The sequence below is a fragment of the Acinonyx jubatus genome, chromosome C1, assembly GCF_027475565.1.
Source record: "Acinonyx jubatus isolate Ajub_Pintada_27869175 chromosome C1, VMU_Ajub_asm_v1.0, whole genome shotgun sequence".
Lineage (NCBI taxonomy): Eukaryota > Metazoa > Chordata > Mammalia > Carnivora > Felidae > Acinonyx > Acinonyx jubatus.
In genome coordinates this window covers 99443010-99468157 of record NC_069381.1, presented here as the reverse complement: position 1 = coordinate 99468157, position 25148 = coordinate 99443010, and the positions used below count along the sequence as shown (strand labels likewise).

Below are 25148 nucleotides of genomic sequence, written 5' to 3'. Positions count from 1 at the left end.
GTCTGGGAGATTTTAAGATCTTCTGTTTGCTCCAGTGTTGTTGGTTTCCTGTTGATGTGCCTTGGTGTGGTTCTATTTCCAAATATCGTAGTGGTAAGCCCAGAACAATCCAGAGACTCCTGTCTTTATATTCTAGGAAACAAATGTTCTGTAATCATTTCTTTGATAACCTTCTCCCTACTGTTTTTTCTGTTTCTTCTTTCTGTTATTCTGGTGCTGAACTTTCTGGACTGAACTTCCAATTTCCTTACCTTTTCTCTCCTAATTTCCAATACTTGTCTTTTTTTTTTTTTTTTCCTGGAGATATGGCTCAGCTTTCATTTGGTTTTTCTACTGAGGCTTCTATTTCTGTTATCATCATTTTTAATTTCCTAAAGTTCTATTTATAATTGCAAGTTACTTTTTTATAGCATCTTATTTGTCTTACCTGATACCATATCTTCTCTTATCTCTATGAGGATATTAAAGTCCTTTGACGTCTTAGTGTTTTATCCCTAGATTGTGTCTTTTTCCTCAAATTTTTTTCTTTTTCTCTCAAGTTTATTTTTACTTTTGTTTTTTGGTCTTTATTTTTCATTTCAGAGAATAATACCTCAAGATATTTGCCTTTTTCTTCATGTTAATAATGAGACACTAAAAATATCATAGGAAGTACTGTATGAGGTCAGGGAAGGAGGGAGTTGTCAATAAATGGACTTCATTTTGGGTGACTTGGCTGGGTAGTTTCCTTGGGATACCCATCAGTGTTGGTATATTAGTCTGTACCCTTAAACCATTTAAATTCTCCAGGGGAGAAAACCCCTAATCTCCTAACTGAAAGACATAACTTACCTGTCAGGGTTTTGGAAGCTGAGTGGTGGGGGGAAGGCAGTTACACTTCTTACCATCCAGTCTCTAGATCTGCATTGTTCAATATGGTAACCACTACTCACAGGTAGCTTCTGACTACCTGAAATGTACTTTGTCCAAATTGAGACGTTCTGTATGTTTGCTATAGTATATACTATAGTATATAAATAATACTTATATACTTATGTATAGTATATACATTACTTCTAATATATATGTATATAGTATTATAATACTTACTATATAAGTAATATATATATTATACTATTATGTATTATATATGTAGTATATAGTATATATATATTACTTATATACTATAGTATATATTACTTATATACTTATATACTATAGTATATATTACTTATATACTATAGTACATATTACTTACATAATATGGTATATATTACTTATATAATATAGTATATATTACTTATATAATATAGTATATATTACTTATTATTATATATGTTACTACATGTATACTATATATTTGGTTTAAGTATATATACCAAATTTCAAAAACTTAATATGGAAAAGGTGATATATCCCATTAACAATTTTTATATTCATTACATATTGAAATGATAATTTTTTGACATATTGAGTTAAATAAAATATATATTTATTTAGGTTTTTATTTATTTATTTTGAGAGAAAGAGAAGGACAGAGAGCGAGTGGGGGAGGGGCAGAGAGAGGAAGAGACAGAACCCTAAGCAGGCTCCCCACTGTAGGCCCAGAACCTGACACAGGGCTCATGACCTGAGCCAAGACCAAGAGTTGGATGCTTAACTGACTGAGCCACCCAGGCGCCCCAAATAAAATATATTTTAAAAAGTAATCTTATCTGTTTCTTTCTACTTGTAAACTACGGCTACTATAAAGTGTAGAATTATACATGTGGGTCACCTTATATTTCTTGGACATCAATTTATGCTTTTAAACAATTCTCATTTATTCTGTAGCACATCTTCCCCTTAGCAGTGCCTGGGATCCCTCTTCTGAGAATCCACGGGGTCATTTCTATAGGTCATAATCCTCCCTTTGTCCGCTGAGGTGGGAGATGGGCAGACGCCTAGTTGCTCAGAATCGTCGAGGGCTTCCGGAGGCCCTAACGGCTTCTTAAAAATACTCTAATCTTCCTATTTTCAGTGTCTCCTTGACCCCACTCTCAGAGTGGGGCAGTGCTCTGGTACTTTCTTGAGCCTTTCTGCACTTCTGCACAAGGTTACTTGTGGCCTCTCGTAAAATTAATCTTAGAATTTGATTTTCTTTCTACCGGCAGTTACCCCTATCCTTCTGCTTTCCAGCTTCTCAACTGTTGTTGCCTTTGTCTCCTCTCCTGTGACCTTCAGCTTTGTGGTACTAAAACCCAGTAATTCTACTGTTCTTTTAATGAGGTGTCAAGAAGTACATGGGTTTCATCTCTCATCTTTAAAATGGAAGTTCATTTCAGGCTTTGGCTTTTTTTCGATTTGGCTCTGTCCTCACCCCTTTATGAATCACTGTCCTGCCACATCTAATGGACAATTATCTTGCTTCATCTTCCTTGGTCTTTTCACAGCATCGCAGAGCTGATCACTTCACTGTGAAACACTGCCCACTCTCGGTTTCCAAGGTGCCAAACTGTACTTCTCCTCAGTGCTCTGTTTGGACTTTTGTTGACCTAATGTCTACATATCGAAATGGCTTGAGTCTGAGCCCTGAACCTTCTTCTCTCCTCTGCAAACATCCTTGTGACGATTTCATCTATTATCTATGACCTAATGCTAATGACTGCTGCAATTTTATCTTCCAAATGATTTCTTAGTTCCATACTAGGATACCTAACTCCAAATTCCACTTGAATTTATGACAGGCGTCTCAACTTCAGGGTCCCACACAAAGCTCATAATTTTCCCACGTGAGAATGTTTCTCTCCTCATCCATCTCAGAAAATGTCACCTTCAAGCCAGAAGGCTAAGAGTTCTCACTTATCTCAGCTTGACTGCATCCCTCATGTCTGATCCATCGTCAGATTTTGAAGGGTGTACCTCAAAATATATCTTCAAGCTCTTCACCACCTCCACTGTTGCTACAGCCACCCTCCTCTTCTCCTGCAACATCCTCCTAATCATTAACCTGCTTCTGCTCTCGTCCAGTCCATTCTATGAATCAGATACTCCCATCAATTTCATCTGCTTAGGACACCTCCCTGAATCCAGGATGATCTGTAAAAATCTTTATTAAATTTTAAAGGAAAATCTCATCTATCTTGTTCATTTTTTCCCCAAGAGCCTACACAGTACCTGGCACATAGTAGGTGTTTATTTTTTAACGGAACTATAAATAACACAGTGTTATATTAGTTTCAGGTGTAAAATATAATGATTCAACTAGTCTATACATTTCTCAATGCTCATCCCACTAAGTGTACTTTTAATCCCCTTTCTCTATTTCACCCATTCCCTACCCACCTCCCCTCTGGGCAGTCACCAGTTTGTTCTCTGTATTTAGGAGTCTGGTTTTTTGTTTGTCTCTTTTTCCTTTGTTTTGTTTCTTGAATTCCACATATAAGTGAAATAATATAGTGTTTTTCTTTCTCTGACGGACTTATTTCACTTAACATTGCACCCTCCAGATCCATCCATGTTGTTGTAAATGGCAAGGTTTCATTATCTATCTATCTATCTATCTATTTTACATCTTCTTTATCCATCTTCTGTGGTTGGACAGTTGGGTTGCCTCCATATCTTGGCTACTGTGAATAATGCTTCAATAAATATGTGTTTATTTTTAATAAAAAAAAATTTAACTAAAGTTCATGGCACCACAATATTAATATAGGATAATAGGGAAAAGCCAAATAGTAAAAAAAAATGGAGAGGAAGGATACTATTTGAAAACTTATCAAACATTGATTGGGAGCAGCCATAGCTCTGAGAAACTTAGTGCTATAAATTCTAGCAGCCAAAGTAAACATGAAAACAAATTTTATAGAGCTCTCTAATGGAAAGAAGGATACATGTTCATCAGAAATGAACATGTTTTGTTTGGGGGTTTAAAGTCTAAAAGGAATTTGCATCTCCAAAAAGTAAAGTAATGAATAGTACCCTATGTAACAACAACAACAAAATTAATGCAAAAATATTCACCACATGTGTGTCTCTGGTATTGCCTCTCGGGGAACAGATGTAATAGTTTCAATACCACTCCATAAAGACACTCATACAGGGGACTAGATTCGGGAAGTAAATGTATTATTTTGGTAATGCTACCAGTGTAAAATTGAAAGCAAAAGTAAAACAGTCCTTTCCTAACATAATATGCAATTCCATGCCTTCAGCTCACCCACCAGCAGAGAACTGAAAGTTCCTGCATGAGATTGATGTTGAAAACGAAAACAAAAACAACAATCCACAGCTGTGTAATTTATTTCCCTGTGGACGTGTTTCCTTATATTGATTGGCAGTGAAATAGAAGCAGGACAAAGTGTGCCCTGCCCTCTGTGCCCCTCTGTCAGTAGCTGAGATCGCAGTGCATGCTGAGGGTGGAATGTTTTGGAAAAGGCCAAGGTTAGAAGTCACGTGCAAACAGTATGTATGAGAAAGACCATGCACCTTGTTCCTCTGTACTACAGCATGGTGTGGTGGAGAGCACTCTTTGGAGTGCAAAAATGATGACACAGAGACTGGTGTCCTGGCACCAGGACTTACGAACTCTATCTTCTTAGACAAACCTCTCATCCTTTCTCAGCCCCAGTTTACACTGAAAAAATGAGGATTTTAATATTTCAAAATAGGAAAAATAATTGTTCCTATTTATCTGAGGTTTTTAATGACGAGAAAATGAGATGATCTATATGAAGGCATGGAAAACGTTAAATAACTGCTTGACTTAATTATTATCTCCAAGCCTGAATAAAAAACACTTGAGCAAATGCCTCTATGCCTGCAGGCTAGTATTTTATTTTCTGTAAGAGTTGCTGAAATGTTCCCCCCAAATTCTACCACTGATGTTCTCACTAACAGTGAGACTAAGTGTGGAAATAAAGGGATGAGGGTAAGGGGGCAGAGACATACCTTAGCAGGAGATGCTTCTCATGGAAAAAAAAGACACAACAATGTAATTATTTTGATTTCAGGTTCTTCAAGAAGCCAGGCAGCAATACAGGTGGATTGATTCTTACTACCATACGCAAGACAACTCTCTACTTTTAGTCTTTCATAATCCAATGAATAGTCAACGTCTGCATTGTGAATATTGGAATATTGCTCTTCACTCCAATGTTGGATTCAGGTAACCACCTTGGACAGTTTAGTTAATTATTATCTTATTTTAGTTAGCTTGTTAGTTACTTGGTTAATTAGCTTTCAGTTCCTTAGCCTAAGGTAAGTGCTTCAAGCCAAACACTAAACCTTCAATTTAGTTTATCAAGTTGCATGTTTGAGGTGTACCAGGCACTGTAATAAGCATTAAAACTATACCAAATAAACAAGACAGACATCATTCCTGGAGCCATTAAGTCTAGTGGGGATTTCATTACCTTACATTTGATTTATTTAGACCCTAATAAAACTGCCTCTGAAAGATTCCAAGTAGAAACTATAACACATGACATTCTTCATGCTGGTTTTGGATAACTCCACTTGATCTGGGGAAGACTCCAAAGTAGGGCAACTGAGTGACATATCAACACAGCGGTCAGGTGCTCAGCAAACTGAGACCTCTAGGAATCAGTGATGTTTTTTTTCTGCCAAGCTCCTTAATTATTTCTTGATGATATTAAAGCTTTGCTCTGTCCTCTGAGTGATTATGAGAACATTTCATTATTTTTTCAATGCCGGTTAATGTATATCCAGTATTTATTTATTTATTTGTACAGCGTTGTTTTAGTTTAAAGGGATACAGAAAGACACAGAGAATGGGCTTACAGAATAACTGGGAAAACAGGTCGTGTGCTAATCCTTTGCTCACATATACAGTAGCTTACAAAATATAGCACATTATTTGGGGAAGGGTAGGAATGCTTCACATGGAAAACTATTTAGAGGTAGTGGCTCCCTACGGACTGGATGGCAGAGCCCAATGGGAGAGACAATATTGGGAAAGGATGAGGAACAGATGATCTACAAGCTTTGCGGTTCTTCTAAAGTTAATCTCTTATCCAGGATTTCTATTTCTTCTTCAGTTACTTTTGGTGATTTTTGTTCTACACATTCATGTATGACATTTGGATTTTGGATGTCTTTCGGAATGAAATTAAACAGTCGTCTCACAATAAATGCCCATTCCTGAGAGAGATGTACTAGCGTCTATCTTTATGATTATAGTTTTGTCTATTTCTCCTGTTAGTTTTGCATGTATTGTGTGTATATGTGTGTATGTCTAAACTTATTTTTGAATCTGTATTTCAGAAGCATCCTTCTTAATGCATTGTAACTTTTATCAATATGAGCAAATGTCTCTCTGTGTTCCCCTTAATGCTTTTCACCTTGAATTTCACCACGTTTGATATTAATATTGTTGGATAGTCTCTTATACAGAAATTTACTGATAGGACTTTCTCAATAATTTTACATGTCAACTGGGAATTGTGTCTCACTATGTTAATAGAAAACGGAATACAGTGGCTAACCTAATAAGGGAATTCTTTTTCTTCTGTAGTGACAAATTTAGAATTGGGCAGTATCTCAGGGGTAGTTCAGCTACTCACCTAAGTCATCAAGGAGCTGGACTTTCTCTGGCTTTCTAGCCAGCCATCTGCCACCCTTTTATTTTTCTGCGTCATTTTGATTTGTAGATACATGTCTTTTCAGTGTTACCTTGGATTTTTCCAGCTACTCTGAGATCCTCTGTCTTTGAAAGATTTTTATAATTAATTTAATAATTAATAACAATATTTTAAAACTTTATATTTTAAAGAATGAATCTATTCACTTCTGTTTTTATAAGTGATATGTTTGGCCTCATTCTTACCATTTAATTTTACATGCATATTTCTACTTTAGGATTAATCCCTTTTCATCCTTAGATTGAATTTTCTTAGTTCATTCTTAGTGTGTGATGTTTTTAAAGTTATATATTCTATTAATATCCCTATAGAGGTTATCCTTTTAAATCACATATTTAAATATTTTTATATCGTAATTGGAGCTAATGAGTATGAATATCATTCCACAGATGTTAAAATTTTTAACATATTTTTACTTACTCCCAAGAAATCGCCATTTTGAAATTGTCTAGAAATTTTATTTCCAACTGTTAAGTAATATTTTTAATCACAGACAAGGAGCACAAATAATTATTTACATTTAATTACAAATTGTACTGTTTTCTTCCTCAGCCCTTTTATTTATATACCATATTGTCTTCTTTCTTGGATTTATTTTTTCAATGCAGCTGGAGTACATTTGTGACTAATTCTTTCAGAAAGTATCTGGCTGGGGAATTCCTGAGTCATTGCATGCTGAAATATTCTTTATTTTGTCATCTCATTTGAATACTGATTGGGCTGTGTACGAGTCTGTGTGCCCTCATCATGAATAAATAGCAAGAACTCTAGGTTTTGTTTGAAAGGCAGACACATCGAAAGGTTCTGAACCTGAGAGAGACATGATCTTCCTTTAGAGTGAAAAACATCTCTCTCTTCTGTGTTGAGAATAGACTACAGGGGGTTAAGGGTAGGTACAGGGAGACCAGTTGGGGGGCTACTGTAGTCATCCCAGCCAGGGGCGATGGTGGCTTAGACCAGGAAGAGAACAGTGAAGCAAATGAGAAATGATTAGATTTTGAATATGTTTTAAATATGTGCTTTAAAAAATCATTTGGATTTCCCAACAGATGCGAAGTGGAGTGTGAGAAAATCAGAGTGGTCAAGGATAACTTCAGGGCATTTGGGCTGATCAACTGAAGTATAGACTTGCCATCAGCTAAGAGAGGAAGATTGGTTCATTTGGGGAAAGGTTGAGTTTGAGATGTCTTTTCCCTTCCCAATGAAGATATTGAGTACCTCAAATTTACAGTCTACGGTTTTCAGTTCATTTCTTTAAAAGGGAATCAAAAATGAGAGAAAACTGTGAAACAGCCTGACTATAGAAACCCTGTAGCTTTATTTTTCAAGCCTTAGGCCTCACTTTCACACAATCTGACAATAACTAATCTTGATTTTCCAACCTAAATATTTCAACTTACTTCCTCAGAAACAACTCTCTAAGGACACTCAAATGTTGTAAGTATATACAACATTTAATTAAAAATAATTACAGTCATCCACATAAATAGAATGAATGGATTTGGGAACAACTATGACTGACCCCTGGTGAGCAACAACTCACAGATGTGAGCCTAAGTGCACATGCAGCGTAGGGCACAGTATTTACAGTGTGGGTATTCCCAGGCCAGTAAGTTTACAGCAAGACTGGAGCATTTCAATTAATCCAGTCAGTCAGTTAGCTATCGTCACTTGAAAGAGTTTCTATTATGCTATAAAATTGCTCTAAAAAGAGATTGTACCTTATTACTCTCCAGCTAACAGTGCTGAGAGTGACTGTTTCTCTAAACTGTCATCAACTCTTGGTGTTATTAAACTTTTGAATCCTTGACTGGGTTAGAAACATCTCATTTTTAAATGTGCATGTCTTTAATTGTGGATGAAGTTGGGCATTGTTCATATGCTCACTGGATATTTATATTTGACGACTTTGTACGAATTACATCAGGATATAATTGAGTCTATTGCATTTGGTATATGGGCAATTTAGGATCAGTTCATTTTTGCAAAGTTTATTTGCATGGTTGGTGTCTTAAGTGTTACTGACTTTAACAGTAACTCGATTGTCATTTTCTCTTCGTTGCTTTTTTTATTTTAATTTTAGGAATTATTTGGAACTTGTTGCAAGCTCCATTCAAGATTGGATCATAAAAGAAGAAGCTATATATCAGGAAGCTAAAATGGCTGAGGAAATCACTAGGACGAAGGCCGAGCTGGAATTGAAATATTCTGCTACTACCAAAATCACTTCTAACAAAATGTATTCTGTTAAAAAACCTAAAAGTAAGTCACTGGTTGAACTTACACGTAAAGTCCCAAGACATTCTTCCATTTGATAATTTAACCAAGACTGAATATTTCAGTATTAAAACAAGTTGCCTACAAATTTCTGTGACTCTTTGCTTTCTCTAAAAAATAGAATAGCTGAGTTCTAAATATGATCAATTTGGTGATGGGATAATGGGATATTTGTCTTATATTGATGCCACCTCCTGCCAGATCTGGAAGATTCGATCTGTCCTGCAGATTAAATGTGATGTTAGGGAAATGCCAGATGTCTTCATTTTGGTAGGGTTGATAGTTTCAGCTATCTAAGATTTGTTGACAATATATGAGGCAAATTCGGAGTCAGTATGTTTCCATTAGAATACTTATAGATTCCAAAAGTGAGATTAAAACAAGACATTTCTTGGAAGAGCAATCAGAAGAATCTCAAGACTAATTGGGAGTAGGAATCTAGAAATAAAGGGAAAATGGATTCTTGAGGATTTGTGGCAGGCACTTAAAAGGGGTGGAGTCAATACATATATATTTATTTTTGTTGTTAATTTCCATGGCTTTGATGCTGTTGGGGAATGGAGAAGAGAGTGAAAAAAAGAAGAAGGATACTTGATAAAGGAGTAAAACAATGAGGTAACCTGTGTGGTAAATAAGGATATCTCACTAGGGAATGGTTTCCATGTTAATAATATTCATTATTTCTGATAGCATAAGTTGAGAATGGTTTCTCATAAAGAAGCAAAGCTATATATTTTCCAAAGATTTTTCAACTTCTGTCAATTACCAAAAGAATTTGTGTTTGACTTAATTCTAATGAATCAGTCACCATCCACTCAAATGGTTATATAATTCATCCATCAGTTTGGCCTTTCTCCTGACGGGGGCACAGAAGGACAGCACTAAGTATCTAGGATGATGGATGGGACTATATAAAGAGAGGTAGGGCTACCCTCTCACAATAGTGTCTAGGGCCACACTTGCCTATGACCAGGAAAAATTGCCTTTTCTTTATTCTGCTTCTGAACAGAACCAAAAGTTTAATTACTATCTAGATGCTGTTAAATCCAGAATACAGTTAGTTGGAGATTGAAATACACTTGGTAGGTATTGCATTCAGTTTGAGACCTCTTAAGTGAGGAAAGTTGTAAATCTTCCAAACAGAAGGACTATTATAGCAAGAGGAGGGCTTCAATGTGGAAAAAAAAAGTTAGATTTGTTCTGTGTGGTCTTAAGCTAGGATTAATTAGGTTAAAGCTCTATGGATAGAGAGTCTACTTCAGTAAAAGCTTCAAGGTCTCAACACAGTGAGAATAGAATGCATTCTCCACAGTCGTTGAGTTCCTCATCCTTGGAGGAGCTCAGTCCCACTTCAGACACCCACTCTGGCGACAGCGAGAAGGAGTCAGGAATGAATAAATGGAGAGTTGAACTTGATAGCCTTTGAGATCCCCTACAGTTCAGACATTTGGTCCTTCAATGAACCTTTGTCATAGAGAGTCACTAAGAAGTTTAATTTTCTCTGGCTTTAGGTAACAAAGGAATGAGCAAAGGAGAGATAGCGGATCAAGAAAAAGAAAAAGAAAAAGAGAAGGAAAAGATTCCTTTTATTTTAGAAGGCTCTCTCAAGGTAATTCAAGGAAAGACAGATGACACTGAATATTTACAAATTCATATTTATTGTGTGATAGAGAGTTTGTGTGGTGGAACAAAAGTGATCTTTTTTGCTAACCTCTCAGAAATAATTGAATCTGCAATGAAAGAGCAGTCTCCCCACCAAGCTGTCTCCTCTTCCAGATGATAAACTTTGAAGGAATTCTGTATCATTCATTTTTATAAAACCCAAATCCAATGTGGTGCCTTGTTCATATCGTCTCTGTTTCTGCTGCAGGTGTTTGTTTCTTGTTTCCAATTTTTAATGACAAACTTAATGTATGCTTTTATAAGAAGTCAAAATTACTCTGGGTCTCCAAACCCCTGAAAATAAGAAATATTAACAACTTGGTATGCTCTATACTTATACATTCATGCATACACAAATATAAAGAGGGTTTTCATTTGTTTGGTTTTGATTTAGATTTGGTTTTTTTTTTTTTTTTTTTTTTTACTCTTCCACATACTCTTTTTTTTATAGCAAAGTATCATGAATATCACTTCCAGATAATATCTACATATCTCACTTATTTTCAGAGAAATGTTGTTAGTTTAAATTTGGATATATGTGAAGTATTAATTTCCTTATTAATAAGCACCACTTATTTTTCTATTTATACAGAAATATTTTACTTCTATGTAGTCAGATCAACCATTTTTGGCTAAAATTTAAGACACAATACCACATTTTGGCAAAGGTGTGAAGCACAGTGAATTCTCATACACTGGTGGTTGACATGTAAGCGGGCACTTCTGCTTTGGAAAACTGGGCATAGCTACTAACGTCAAGCAAACGATTTTCTTTTCACCTAACAGTTCCACTCCTAAGGATATGCCTAACAGAAATGCATGGATGTGCGCACCAAGACACACGGACAGAGTTGTTCTTGCAGCATTATTTTTAATTCTCCCAAACTAGAAACCATTCAAATATTCATCAGTGGAATGCCTAGCATGGTTTAGTCCTATGATGAAATGTTATACAGCTCTGGGAATGCATGACCTATAGCTACACACAGAAATACGGATGAATCTCGGGGCACCTGGGTGGCTCAGTCAGTTAAGCGTTCAGCTTAGGTCGTGATCTCACGTTTGTCAGTTCGAGCCCCACGTTAGGCTCTGTGCTGACCGCTCAGAGCCTGGAGCCTGCTTTGGATTCCGTGTCTCCCTCTCTCTCTGTCCTTCCTCTGCTCACACTGTCTCTGTCTCTCAAAAAATGAATAAATGTTTTTAAAAATTTTAAATACTAATAATTACAGTAGATTTTTTGTAAGCTCACATACTGGGTAGGCAAGAGCTGACTTCCACACCCCCATTAGTATCCAATAAACCACAAAACAATGTAGGTTAATATTGGTGAGCCTCCCTAGCTTCGTGGTCTTAATGGTAAACATCATTACATGACAAATCTTTGAGTTTATTATTAGTTGCTTTATTAAAATTTAAAAATGTATGTTGGTTTTTCTTCTTTATTGACGTATTGAAGTATGGAGACTTATTTAACAACAGGAATAATCTTTGCATTTTTAAAGCAAACTCCTCTTCAGCATTTCCTAAAGTTTAGTCCTCATCCCACAAAGACATGTATTATGAATGCCTAGGGGTCTCCAGGGAGAAGAGACTTAAAAATACAGATGCCTTCATTCCATCTTAATTACATCTTTGTGAGTCGAATCTAGGAATTTTAATTTTGAATAATCTCCTAGAACCATCTTTATGCACATTATAGATTAAGAATGATAGCACCATTTTTTCATGGCGTGTTATTATTTTAATAAATAACTGGGTTTGATCTGATGGTATTTTATCTAGAATTTTTGTGGCCATGATGAATGAATTAGTCTATAGACTTTGCGTTGTTATTAACAAGCATCACTATTAGTGTTAGTTTGGCTTTTCAAATAAATTAAGGAAGTTGGCAAGGTTGCTGTATCACGTGGAAAAAAGTCACTGGAGTTTCTATTTACTAGCAATAACCAATTAGAAAATGTAATCGAAAACAAATATCATTCACAAGAAGAACAAAAACTATAAGGTGCCAAAAAGAATAATAAAAGATAAGCAAAGTCTTTATGGGGAAAATTACCACATATTATTGAGGACATTTAACACTTAATTAAGTGGGAATATATACCATAGTCATGGATGAGAAGATTCAACTTAGGAAATGAAATATACTATAAAATCAATGCTATTCTTATCAAGATCCCAACAGAGTTTTTATGAACCTTAGAAAACCAATTCTGAAATTAATAAAGAAAAATAAAGGGATAAGATCTTTCTTTCAGGTAGCATTTAACTGTCAGCTTACATCTCTTTATTTTCACCTTGCTGTGTGTTTATATTTTAAGCATATCTCTTGTGCAGAGGGACTATAAACTAGATTTTAAAAAAATCCATATCTGGATGATCTCTCTTTTAACAGGAGAGTTGAATCCTTTTATATCCTGCCTTTTCTATGATCCTTTTTTTCCACCTTTCTTTATTTTATGTTGAATTTATTTTGTCTTTCATTCTCAATCAGTTAATGATGGCAACACTAATTTGAACCCTAAGTGAAATGTTGTCCTCCCCCAAAAAACAATTCTATTTTTCTTATTAGTAGACTTATATTACAAAAGAAATTTGTATTCAATGGCTTGTTAAAATATTTGCAAAACTTACTTTCCTCGCTTACTACATAAATACCTACATAATGTCCTCAACTTTGCCTCTAGACCCAAAAGGCCTAAAATATTAACTATCTGGCCCTTGACAGAAGTTTAAAATGTATGCACTCTATTTCTACTAGTGGTTGCTCTAGAAATTCAACTTGTATATGTAATTTAATGAAGTCTAAACTTCATAAAATATCTTTACTTTCTTCCAGAACAATACAAGGACCTATTAATATTATTTAAAATTTGCTTTCCCTCTCCCAACTTATATTTTAAGTTTTATTTTATCTTTTCTTATTCCCACAAACTGAACATTATTATTGTCATTGTTTTACGTAGTCAGTGTTATTTAGCTTATCATTTGTTTGTCAAGCATTTCTTCTCACATTTTATATTTTGGAAGTATTTCCTTTAAAACTTCTTTTAGTGGGGGTTTGTAAAACCCTCAGTTTTTACTTACCTAAAAATTGGCTTTTTTTTACCCTTATTCATTAAATACAGTTTTCATTTGTAAAATTCTCCGTTTTGTTTTTTTTATATATCTTCTTAGTACTCTCAAGATATTGTTCCACATTTTCCTGGGTTGACGTTGTAGTTGTTAATAAATTGTTGATCTAATTTGTCATTTCTTTATAAACAGTTTACCTTTTCTTTTAAAAAAAAATTTTTTTAAATGTGTATTTATTCTTGAGAGATAGAGACAGCATGAGCAGGGGAGGGGCAGAGAGAGAGGGAGATACAGAATCCAAAGCAGGCTCCAGGCTCTGAGCCCGACACGGGGCTGGAACTCACGGACTGTGAGATCATGACCTGAGCCAAAGTGAGGTGCTTAACCAACTGAGCCACTCAGGCACCCCAACAGTTTACCTTTTCTCTCCAGCTGCTTTGAAAATACTCAGTGGTGTGCTGGAAAATGTATAGGAATAGCTCTCTCAGGGAAACAAAATAATATGTTTATTCTAAATTTTACTGATAACATAGTGCGTAGAGCACACAATGTACAAATTATAGAACATACTACTTTTTGTTGTAAATTCCATTTAGCCAGTTGATTCTCACAGAATACTTTCACAGATTTTTACTAAGCTCTTAGTCAACCTATGATTACAATTGACAAACATTCAATATGAATGTTGATTGATGTTTTCATTGATGTGAACAAGTAAAACAAAAATGAACAAAGGAATAGGTCTCACTCATTCATCAATGACATGAGCAACTTCTTTGCTGAATCAGATAATAATTTTTATTTATTTATTTATTTATTTATTTATTTACTTTTTAGTATGTTCACAGCTTCAGTTTATTACAGTGAAAGGATACACGTTAAAATCAGCAAAGAGAAGCACACACAGGGCAAGCAAGGCCTCTGAAAGTTCCAGCCACAAGCTTCCTTTGTTTTCTTCCAGTGGGATTGTGTAGACAGTGCTTATCTCTCCCAGTAACTGTGTGACTACATGCATGGAGTATTGACATATAAGAAGCTCACCCAAACCTTGGTGTCCAGGGCTTTGTTGGGGGTCCGTTACACAGACATGACTGAGGGACCACACGGTTGCACTGTGTCTAGCCTCTCCAGAGGTCACGCTGATAGCACATGGCTCAAAGACCCCACTATAAATTACATTATAAATTGCACTACCTGTTGTAGTCCAAGTAAACAAAGACACTCATCAGGCAGGATGCTCTAAGGCCTTCGAGGTAACCTCCCATAAGCTGGGCAAGAGTCTAACATTTCTTTAAGCAGGGTTAATTCTTTACTGCATAGGTCAAGCCCTAATTCTTGGCCCAAGCTTTCTTAGAGCAAAATAATCATATTTGGTACAGCAATAGTATCAGTATGAATATGCCTAACACTTCGATGATCCAGTATGGAGTAGGGATAGAAGTAAAGAAGCAACTAAGTCATCCTATAAAGTATTACATACATTTTCACATTTATGTAATACTTTGATTATTTGTTCCCCCTTTAATTCAGTATTATTTGTACCTTAGGATAATGTTGTATAGACTATTTGGCACAGAAATTAGCTGATAGTTAGCAAAATCCATTTCTTCCTCAGGCTAGTCATTTTTCCGTTAATATTACATCTGAAGGAAGATTTGTCTATCTCCTAGTACATTTAATCATCAATATCAGTATTATGACTTATTTACATACGGTAATTGACTATACCAATGCCAGAGTTACACCATATTGCAGTATGGTTACGGTATAATTCAGTTACAGAAAAAAAAAAACAACCCTGGAATTTCAGTGGTTTTTGGTATGCCTTCCTAACAGAATCAGTTCATGAACAGATATTATGGACAGGTGTCATTACAATTGGCCATGACTCATTTATTTAGAAGTCAGTTGGGGATGAAGCTATACACTCTGTCTCATTTTACAGACTTGTAGTGAAACTGGATTCTGTTGTGTGCTGTTATATAGCAGGGCTTGCTTTCCATCTAAAAGGACACAGGTGGTATCCAAAACAGTTACTTTCCTTGTTATTTGTACTACCAGATATCTTATTCCAATCTATTCCTGGGGCAAGGGCCATCAGCGCTCCAGTGTAAATTACAAGTACTCCAGAGAATTTCCGTATCTGGAGACCCATAAAGTTCCCATAGGCATGCCCCACCGAGCAGCTACAATGGAGGGTCATTGCCCATGAGCACTTCAGGTTTCATCTGTATTAAAATAGTAAAAAAGGTGCTGTTGGATCAGAATACAAACACTTTCCCAACATGGGGTCCGAGCATCATCCAGGATTATTGTTTTACCCTTCCCAACTCTATTAGCCTCCTAAGGCTGCCGTAATAAAATGCCACAAACAGGGAAGCTTCCAGGCAACAGAAATTTATTGTCTCACAATTCTGGAGGCTAGAAATCTGGAAGCAAGGTGGTGGCAGGGTAATTCTCTCTCTGTAGGCTCTGGGGGAGGATCCTTTCTTGACCCTTCCTAGCTCCTTGTGTTTGGCAGCAAGCCTTGGTGTTCCTCACTTGGTAGATGCATCACTTTTTAGATACTAGAAGAATATTTCCTCAGTTTATTGTACTACTAGTTACAATGTAACAACTCCAAACAGAACACTTTTAAATTTAATCTGCATTATTAACATTTTCACCATCACTTTCATGACTTTGGATAACCAACAGTCAGTTGGTCCGTGCTTTGTAGCACTTGCTGATATGTGTAGTGTAAATACTCCCATCAGGCCATCAATATGACGTCACTGAATGCAGCACTGGAAGCATTATGCAGTCACACACCATTACATTGTACGCATATTATATCTATGATACAGATATAATTGATATAAATAACATCAAAAACATAGATAATAGGGAAATGTAACAAAACAATTAAGAAGGCGCTAAGTTTTTGCTTCAGATTCTATGGTTCCCTCTTTTTCGGCCATACCCTGCTCATGCTCTGTCTCTCTCTCTCTCAAAAATAAACATTAAAAAAAAAAAAAGAAGAAGGTGGTAAGTTTTGAGTATTTAATGTCTTTGTTTTTAATATGTTATTTGAGTGTGCATTTGTATAATTTAATTTTAAATAATGGCTGTAGTTAACAACCAGCTTGCAAAAGTCCTGAAAATTTACCAATAAACTCTTTCCAGTCAACATGAGGTAGATCCAGCACACGACCATTACCGCCTGCTTTTAACTCTTTGGCCTTCCTGACTGTTAGGATTTGTGTCTTTCATCAACTCTGGAAATGACTCAACCATTACCTATTTAAATACTGTACTGCTTTTCTAAAGGTCTATTCCATTTCTAAGAGGGCTTTCAAACTCATCTTATTTTTAATGCCTATTAAAAATGTCTTATTTCTTACTTATACTTTTGATCCTTTCTTCTCTTGAAGCAAATTAAAGACTAAGCAGATTAAAATACTTATTTTACATCCTCTATTTGATAATTTCAATACCTTCAGTCTTTGCAGATATGTTCTCATAGTTTGTTTCTTCTCCAGATTCTTGCTTTTGGCTTACTTCCTCACGTTTTGTGATTTTCATTTGTGAGCTCATATCTACCCACAGTCTTTTTAGAATACATTTTTAAGGTAATGTACATTTTGGCATGCTGTGAAGATAGACTTGTGGTTAGTTCTCAGGGAAGACTCCTCCCACCCCACCTCACCTTTCACGCAGGGCCAAGGAAGAAAGCTAGAATTCATGGTTTTCCTATATGGGAAAGATAAGTTTTTAGTTCACCCAACAAAGGTGTCATTTTTAAAAATACCTGCTCTATTCATAGGTCTGACTCCCATGTTATTGCTCTAGTCCCTGTAGCCCATCAAAACTCCAGTTCTAGGCCTCCAGGGATGGGCAGATAGCCGTCGGAAACTTCTCTACTCAGTTCGCCTGTTCCTTACTGGATTAGTGCTTTCTCATACCTCTCAGTTTGCTGCCAGCCCTGCTATGCACTATGATGATTTTATATTTTACCTATCACTTTTGAAATATTTTGTGCCAGGAATGTTTCTTTAAACATCTGGTCTGCCATATTGCTGATTAACCATGTTTACGATCTAAATTGGGGATTCAGCTCATGTGGAAAAGTATAGGAAGCAGGGAGACCAGCTAAGAGGCTGTTGTAATAGTTCAGGCTAAAGATAAAGAAGACCTGCGTTAAAGAAAATTGCAGCAGCAGGTGAGAGAAGCAGCTGAGTAAAGGGTAACATCTGAAGAGCTTTGGCAGGGTGTAGTACCAGGAAGTTGGGTGAGAGAAGAGAAGCAAAGCTAAATGCAGGGTCTCCAGGTCAAGATATTAACTTGTTAGAGATACCACTTACAAAAAGCATTTGAAATACTCTCCCAAATGAACCTGAGTGGGATCTAATGTGTCTCAAAATCCCATTAATTTTTTTAAATGTGTTCACAGGCATGGAAAGAAGAACAAGATCGATTAGCAGCAGAAGAGCGCTTAAAGGAAGAAAAAAAAGCAGAAAAGAAGAGTAAGGAAACTGGTAGAAAGAAAGGCAAGGAAAAGGTAGAGAAAGAAGACAGTAAGCTTGTGAAGAGAAAATCTTTTTTGAAGGAGAAACCTAAAGAAGACCAGCTGAAGATCCCAGAAATAACAGAGGAGCCCCCCCAGCATCCAGAACCTGGGATTGTTTATCCGGTAAAATCGATGTTGTAAGAAGCCTCTTTGGGTCCTTACTCATTGTTTTGGGAGAAACACAGCTTCTGTGGAAACACAAGTTTCCCAGTCTTCACTGACCCCACCGAAGGCCTTGGAGTTTCTTCTAGCAAAGATGATCTCAGACCCTACTCCACCCTCTAATGCCTAGGATGTTCTTTGTAGCCAGTCACCAAGATAGGAACACCCTGAGGCCAGTTTTCCATGAGTGCCCTGAAGCCAGGTTACTCAGGGCAGGAGAATGGAGATTTGACACAAAAACATTCATTTAGGTTAGTGTAAATAAGCAACTATGAAAGATCACAGTGAGCACAGAGGTTGGCTGTGTTTATCTCCATGACAGGACCTGCTGAGTAGACACCCACATTTTTTGCTCGTATGCTTTGGTAAAACCTCTCCCTCAAGCAGTCTTATGAGGAAAACCTAATGGGAAAGAGATGGACAGAAAAGAAATGAAACAGCCCTTGTCCTTTCTAGCAGCTACTCTAAGCCAGTTCTCAGATGTTAGCATGCATCACCAATCACTGGGAGCTCTATTAGCAACATTTAGTAAAACATGCCTTTACCATAGGACTTCGTAAAATGTAGTGTGTCAAAAAATAAAGAATAAAGTGTCAATATTCCTCAAGATATCAGTTCACTTTAAACAGAAAATTAACAGCCAACAGAAGAGAAATCGATTTCTCCTCCCACTGCTTTTCAGTAGTACAGTCATTTGATTTGCACTAGGGTATCCGGGCGCTCCAGTGAACAGATTTTAAAATCTTGGGCCTCCTTTAATTCTGCCTGTCACTGTAAGACCACAGGAGGTGCTAAAGATAATATGGACATGAGCCTCTGAGTCTGCAGAATGACAGGCATTCATTTAGCAGAAATTTAGCTTATGGTGACTGGAACTGGCTCACATCGATGAGCTGATTCTTGTCAATTGCAGCTCCACACTCAAAGCATGATTTTTCCCTTGTAGTTTTGTGGATACAATATGGGAGAGATACCCATCCAAATCTCTGGAACAAATTCTTACCTGTATCCTTCAGATGGAGGGCAGATTGAAGTAGAGAAGACAACATTTGAAAAAGGTACATTTTGAAGGCAGCTGGTTAATAGCTTGGAAGATAGTAAACCCTTTCAGGTGGTCTCGGGGCCTTGAACCATGAGTGTGATAGGTGAGGGTGGTGATGTGGCCACTGCAGTTTCTTATGCGCCACATTCAGGATTTCCAGACTTCACACTCTTCTGTTAAAATCGCCTGCAGGGCACGGGCCAGCTGAGAGGTTAGCTGGGACGCTCTGTGAAGAAAATTCCAGTGGTGAAAGTCCTAACGTATTTCTCTATGATCGGGGAAATATTATAACAGTAACCACAACAAGCAAAGAGTTAATTAGTAGTATTAATTACAACACGTAGTGACATCTCAGAAACCAAGCACATACTGTGAGTTTACAGCAAATTTCTGGGTTGGTGTCTGGAGCACAGAGTTTGGGGGCCTGCCGCCGAGGTCAGTTATTTGAGCTACAGAGAAGTTGCTTCTGGATTCAGAAGGCTGTGGGTGGGAGAGGAATCTGGCAGATGCACTGCAGAGGACCTAATCTGGAAACCGCATGAAGAAAATGCATATTTCTTCCCCGGGAACCTATCAGGGACATCTTTGAAGGCTTATCTTTTCACTGCCCCTTAAAGATCTCTCAGGTGGATTGGAGCTAGCTGGTTGTCTCTGAGAGATGTGAGGAGGTCCAGGAAGACCCTGTGTAATGTCCACAAGGTTATGCCCCCTGGGAGGGGGCAACACGGGCTCCTCCTATTCCCACACTCCACCTGATGCCAGCCTACCCTCTTCTCCCTCCTCTCCTTCTCCCCTGCCTACCTCCCTCTCTCTCAGTCCCTCTTTCTTTCCTTCTCTCTTGTCATCTAATAACAAGGCATTTAATGAAGAAATTATTGCAACCGTTAGATGCTGTTCCCTGTGTGAAATCATGGCTCAGGCAGAAGCATTATTAGATAGTAAGTAACTGCCACATCAAATAAAAGATCACACCAATAATTTTTTAAAATCAAAAAGCCTGAAAGTTATGCAAATTATTTAAACAGTGCTTGGTGGTACAACTTACATCAAATGTCAGGCCATTTTATTATATAAGGTTTGTTTACTGGAAACATGGCAGGGGTTGTTATTAATATATAGGTACACATTTTTATATTATCATGTGTTTTAGTATTTGATATTTTGAATATCATCCTTGGGTACAGGGTACAATTAGTAGTCATTAAAAATGGAGCTTAGAATCACATAACTGAGAAAACTACTGGACTCAAGTTGTGTGCTGTTATGTTCTATTTTCAACATCTATTCCTTGCTCTCATCGAGATTTGAATATGCATACGTTTATTAGTTTCAAGTGGGTCACAGTAAATACGGTAATTTTATCCTAATCCTATCAGTTTTGGGAGATGGTCGCCCTCTCAACATTGAAAAGAATATGCTGAATTTTAAAAAGAAGAAGAAAGCTGAGAAAGGGGACCAAAAATGAGTCAGAACACTAGAAGAGAGAATGGGCCGTTAGGAAAATGCTTATTTGTTGCTATCAACAATAATAACTGCTATAACTGATTGATGTAATTCTTTGTAAATTGTAAAACCCTTTCACATCAACTGACTCATGTGATTAATCACAAAATTGAGTGTAGGTAGCCTCAGCCACTGTATTTTCTCTTCTGTAATTTGACGAGAAAGTCTGCAAACAGGGACGCCTGGGGGGCTCGGTTGGTTAAGTGTCCGACTTCAGCTCGGGTCATGATCTCTTGGTTCATGAGTTTGAGTCCTGCATCAGGCTCTGTGCTGACAGCTCGGAGCCCAGGGCCAGCTTGGGATTCTGTGTCTCCCTCTCTCTCTGCCGCTCCCTTGCTTGCACTCTGTGTCTCTCTCCTTCAAAATAAATTGACATTAAAAAAAATTTTTATTTTAAAAAAAGAAGAAGAAGAAACTCTGCCAACATCTCCCTGATCCACCTGCCATTCATTTCTGGGATTCCACCCTCACTCTCTTCCTTTAGGCATCTTTTTGTAAACTAGTGATATCCGTAGGTGTTTCCACTCCCTGGAGTACATTCTATACTGCCTTATGTACATGTCTTGTCAAGTGCCCTAATGGGGTATGACCAGCAAGCCCACCTTCTATCCCCTGATTTTCCCCAGGGCCAACTTTTATCAAAGCAACTGTGAAAAAGGACAAGCACACTTTTATAATTCATTTAAAAGACCCTAAGAAAATTGTGAAAAAGGAAAAAAAAGAAGAGGATAGTTCTTTGGAAGATGAGAAAGAAGAAAGAGAGGAAGAGCAAAAGCTTGACACAGGCAAGCGGCTGCCCCTTTGCGTGAGTGGAGGTTAGTCCTTGCGTGAGTGGAGGTTGGTCTTTGCCCGAGTGGAGGTTGGTCCTTGTGTGAGTGGAGGTTAGTCCTTGCGTGAGTGGAGGTTGGTCTTTGCCTGAGTGGAGGTTGGTCCTTGCATGAGTGGAGGTTAGTCTTTGCCCGAGTGGAGGTTGGTCCTTGCGTGAGTGGAGGTTAGTCCTTGCGTGAGTGGAGGTTGGTCTTTGCCCGAGTGGAGGTTGGTCCTTGCGTGAGTGGAGGTTATTCCTTGCGTGAGTGGAGGTTGGTCTTTGCCCGAGTGGAGGTTGGTCCTTGCGTGAGTGGAGGTTAGTCCTTGCGTGAGTGGAGGTTGGTCTTTGCCCGAGTGGAGGTTGGTCGTTGCGTGAGTGGAGGTTAGTCCTTGAGTGGAGGTTAGCCTTCCAGCAGTGCGTCAGACCCATGCATCTGACAGCAACACACATGCATCTCTACCACTTAGTGTAATTTTTCCAGATAGTAAGGCAAGCGCTTTGCCATTTTGCTTATGTACATTTTCCCTGAGGTAATGTGTACATACCCTGCACACACAGCCCATGGATAGTGGGCTACTCACTTGGTTTTTACCCCATCTGGATGCCCAGTTCTTGAGTCCAGTTGTCACACAGAGTCTATATAGGTGGCTGCCTTTAAGTAGCAACATTGAGTGTGCAATGTCCATCCTTGTCTGAATCTTTTACACAACTTGTACCAAGTGCAATCTCTAGGACTTGGGTTCTCATTAATTCATTTCTCCTAAAGTTTTAGCTTTTCTCCAATATTCACTACAAATGATGGGGTTTCTTTCTGTGCTCTATCACTAGTTTTCCCCATGGTATCACATTTTTTAGGTTACAAGGACAAGAGAGAAACCCTATATTTAGTCTTGAGCGTCTCTACCTCTGGTAGTTGGGAGCTCCAGGTAGACGTCCTGTGATTATACACCATGAAACTTCCTGATAACACTATTTAACATCTCCAGGCAGCACCACCTGGGAAGACTAAATGCTTCCTGCCCAATGTGACATGGATTATACCTGCAAAAGGGAAGAGTCAATTAATCAAACGTTTTGAACTCAAGTCACTGATAAAATATATAACTAAATCTTACCAGTAGATTCAGTTATGATCACAGTGTTCTCCAAACTCAAAAAACAATGCTTGACAAGTTTGAATGTACCCAAGAACTTAAAACATAAAATTTTTAGTTACTTTTCTTCATTTTGCCTGATATAAGAATATGTGGTTTATTATTTTTTAAAAATTATGAAATTTGAATATTTAAAGAAAATAACAGTTGCCCATAATTCTGTCACCACGGCGGTAACCGCTATCGTAGTGTATTTCTTACTTTATGATCAGGAACATTTTCTTACTCATTAAATATTCTTCGAAAACAAAGTTTTCTAATTATTTCATAGTGATTTATTGGTATATACATATATATCAATAATTTACTTAACCATATCCATGTTTTGGGGTGCCTGGGTGGCTCCGTTGGTTGGGCGGCTGACTTCAGCTCAGGTCATGATCTCACAGTTGGTGGGTTCGAGCCCCGCGTCAGGCTCTGTGCTGACAGCTCAGAGCCTGGAGCCTGCTTCGGATTCTGTGTCTCCCTCTCTCTCTCTGCCCCTCCCCCACTCCTGCTCCGTCTCTCTCTCTCTCTCTTAAAATTAAATAAACATTAAGAAAAATCATATCTATGTTTTTATATACACGATTTCCACTTTGCACTGATTTTGCTTATATTTCTTTTTAATAAAACGGACATGCCCTTGATTTGATTTTGTCTTTTAGAAGAATCAGATGCAGAGAATAAAGCTGTCAGCAAGTTTGGATCTTTTTCGGCCACCTTAGAAAACGGCATCTGCCTCTCAATAAGTTACTATGGACCAAGTGGAATGACACCAGGTAAAATAAACACAACAGCAAGGATAAGTGTCCCGTGACCAACGGTACCTGTCCATCCTCAACCTGCTCACTGGTTGATAAACACGTTCTGATTTAATGCCCCTCTTTTCTTGAAAGGTGGGAATATACATGTGAGTGTGTATATATACATGTGTATTTACATATACGTACATGTATAATCTTTCACACATAGAAAAAAAACAGTGCTTTGACATTTGAAAAAGAACTCATCATATGTAATTTTACATATAGTCACATATACATATAAAATTTTATAGATAGATAGATAAATAATTTCAGTCATCTTTGTTAACTAGCCCAGGAAAATAAGTCCATTAGTTGGTGCCAAAAAAAAGCATGATTTCTCAAGGAATCCTCCTGGTTTTCCACATAGTATTTTTACGAATCCTGTGATTGTGGAATCTCAATGTACTTCAGAACTTAACAGCCTTAAAGGAGCCATTCACTGGACATCTTGAAGGATTTCTTTACCCCACTTTTAATGAACAAATTCTCCAACTGGAAGCTATTTCCTTACAAACCACAAGATAATATGTCACTTAACCAAGAACCAACTAGGAAATCTTGTGGGTTCCCACGTGTGTTACAAGGATCTAAACACACAGATTTCATTAAAAAGAAAAAAACTTTACAAAATCAAAAGATAATCCCTATGCTATATAGCCTTAAAACTATGTGTAGTTTTATCTGCCTTGCTATCTAGCTCTTTTTATGCAGAGACAATATTCCATTGGATCGTTACAATCTTTTTCTTACCTTGTACAAAATATTGTAGTACTCTAGTGAGTCAGAGAGCCCATTAAATTTGTCAGTATTTTTGCTTTATTTGAGGTTTTATCTTTTAATTTTCTATTTGGTTTGTTTCTGAGCCAGCACTTGAAGTCATTCTGTGCCTAACAAATTATGTATTAGATTCATTATCATACACAGTCACTAAAAAAATCCTATCCATTCTTATCATGATTTCAGATTAAGACATTTACACTCTACAATCAACTCTACTACTGCTGTTTCTTAAGTGATTTCCCTATTTTTTATTTAATCCTTAAGTTATTGTGCAAGTATTCCATTTAAAACAAATGTTCCTAATTTCAAGTTATAAGTACTGCATTTGAAATTGTTTCCAGTGTGAAACAAGTGGAAAGGCATCCCAACACTCATGGATTAGAAGAACAAATACTGTTCAAAAGTCTATACTATAGACACTATAGTGAAATAAGTCAGGCAGAGAAAGACAAATACCATATGATTTCACTCATATGTGGAATTTGAGAAACAAAACAAACGAGCAAAGGGAAAAGAGAGAGAGAGAAATCAAGAGACAGACTTTTATTTTTAAGAAATAGACTCTTAGTTATAGAGAGCAATTAGGGATTGAGTACACTTGTCATGATGAGCATAGGATGAAGTACGGAATTGTTGAATCGCTATATTGTACACCTGAAACCAATATAACAAAGCATGTTAACTAACGAATTAAAATCCAAACTTAAAAAAAAAGTAATGTTTTACTT

The 25148-nt window shown here is 37.1% G+C and overlaps 1 protein-coding gene across 1 annotated transcript in view; it reads left to right on the top strand.

Moving 5' to 3' along the window:
- The window catches only part of SPAG17 (sperm associated antigen 17), a 231586-nt gene that overhangs the window by 112136 nt on the left and 94302 nt on the right, over positions 1–25148 (top strand). The window contains exons 18-24 of the mRNA XM_015076178.3: positions 4971–5125; positions 8704–8882; positions 10409–10506; positions 18067–18306; positions 19292–19403; positions 21517–21675; positions 23500–23613. Coding sequence (XP_014931664.2) covers positions 4971–5125; positions 8704–8882; positions 10409–10506; positions 18067–18306; positions 19292–19403; positions 21517–21675; positions 23500–23613 — 1057 coding nt within the window. The remainder of the gene's footprint in view (positions 1–4970; positions 5126–8703; positions 8883–10408; positions 10507–18066; positions 18307–19291; positions 19404–21516; positions 21676–23499; positions 23614–25148) is intronic.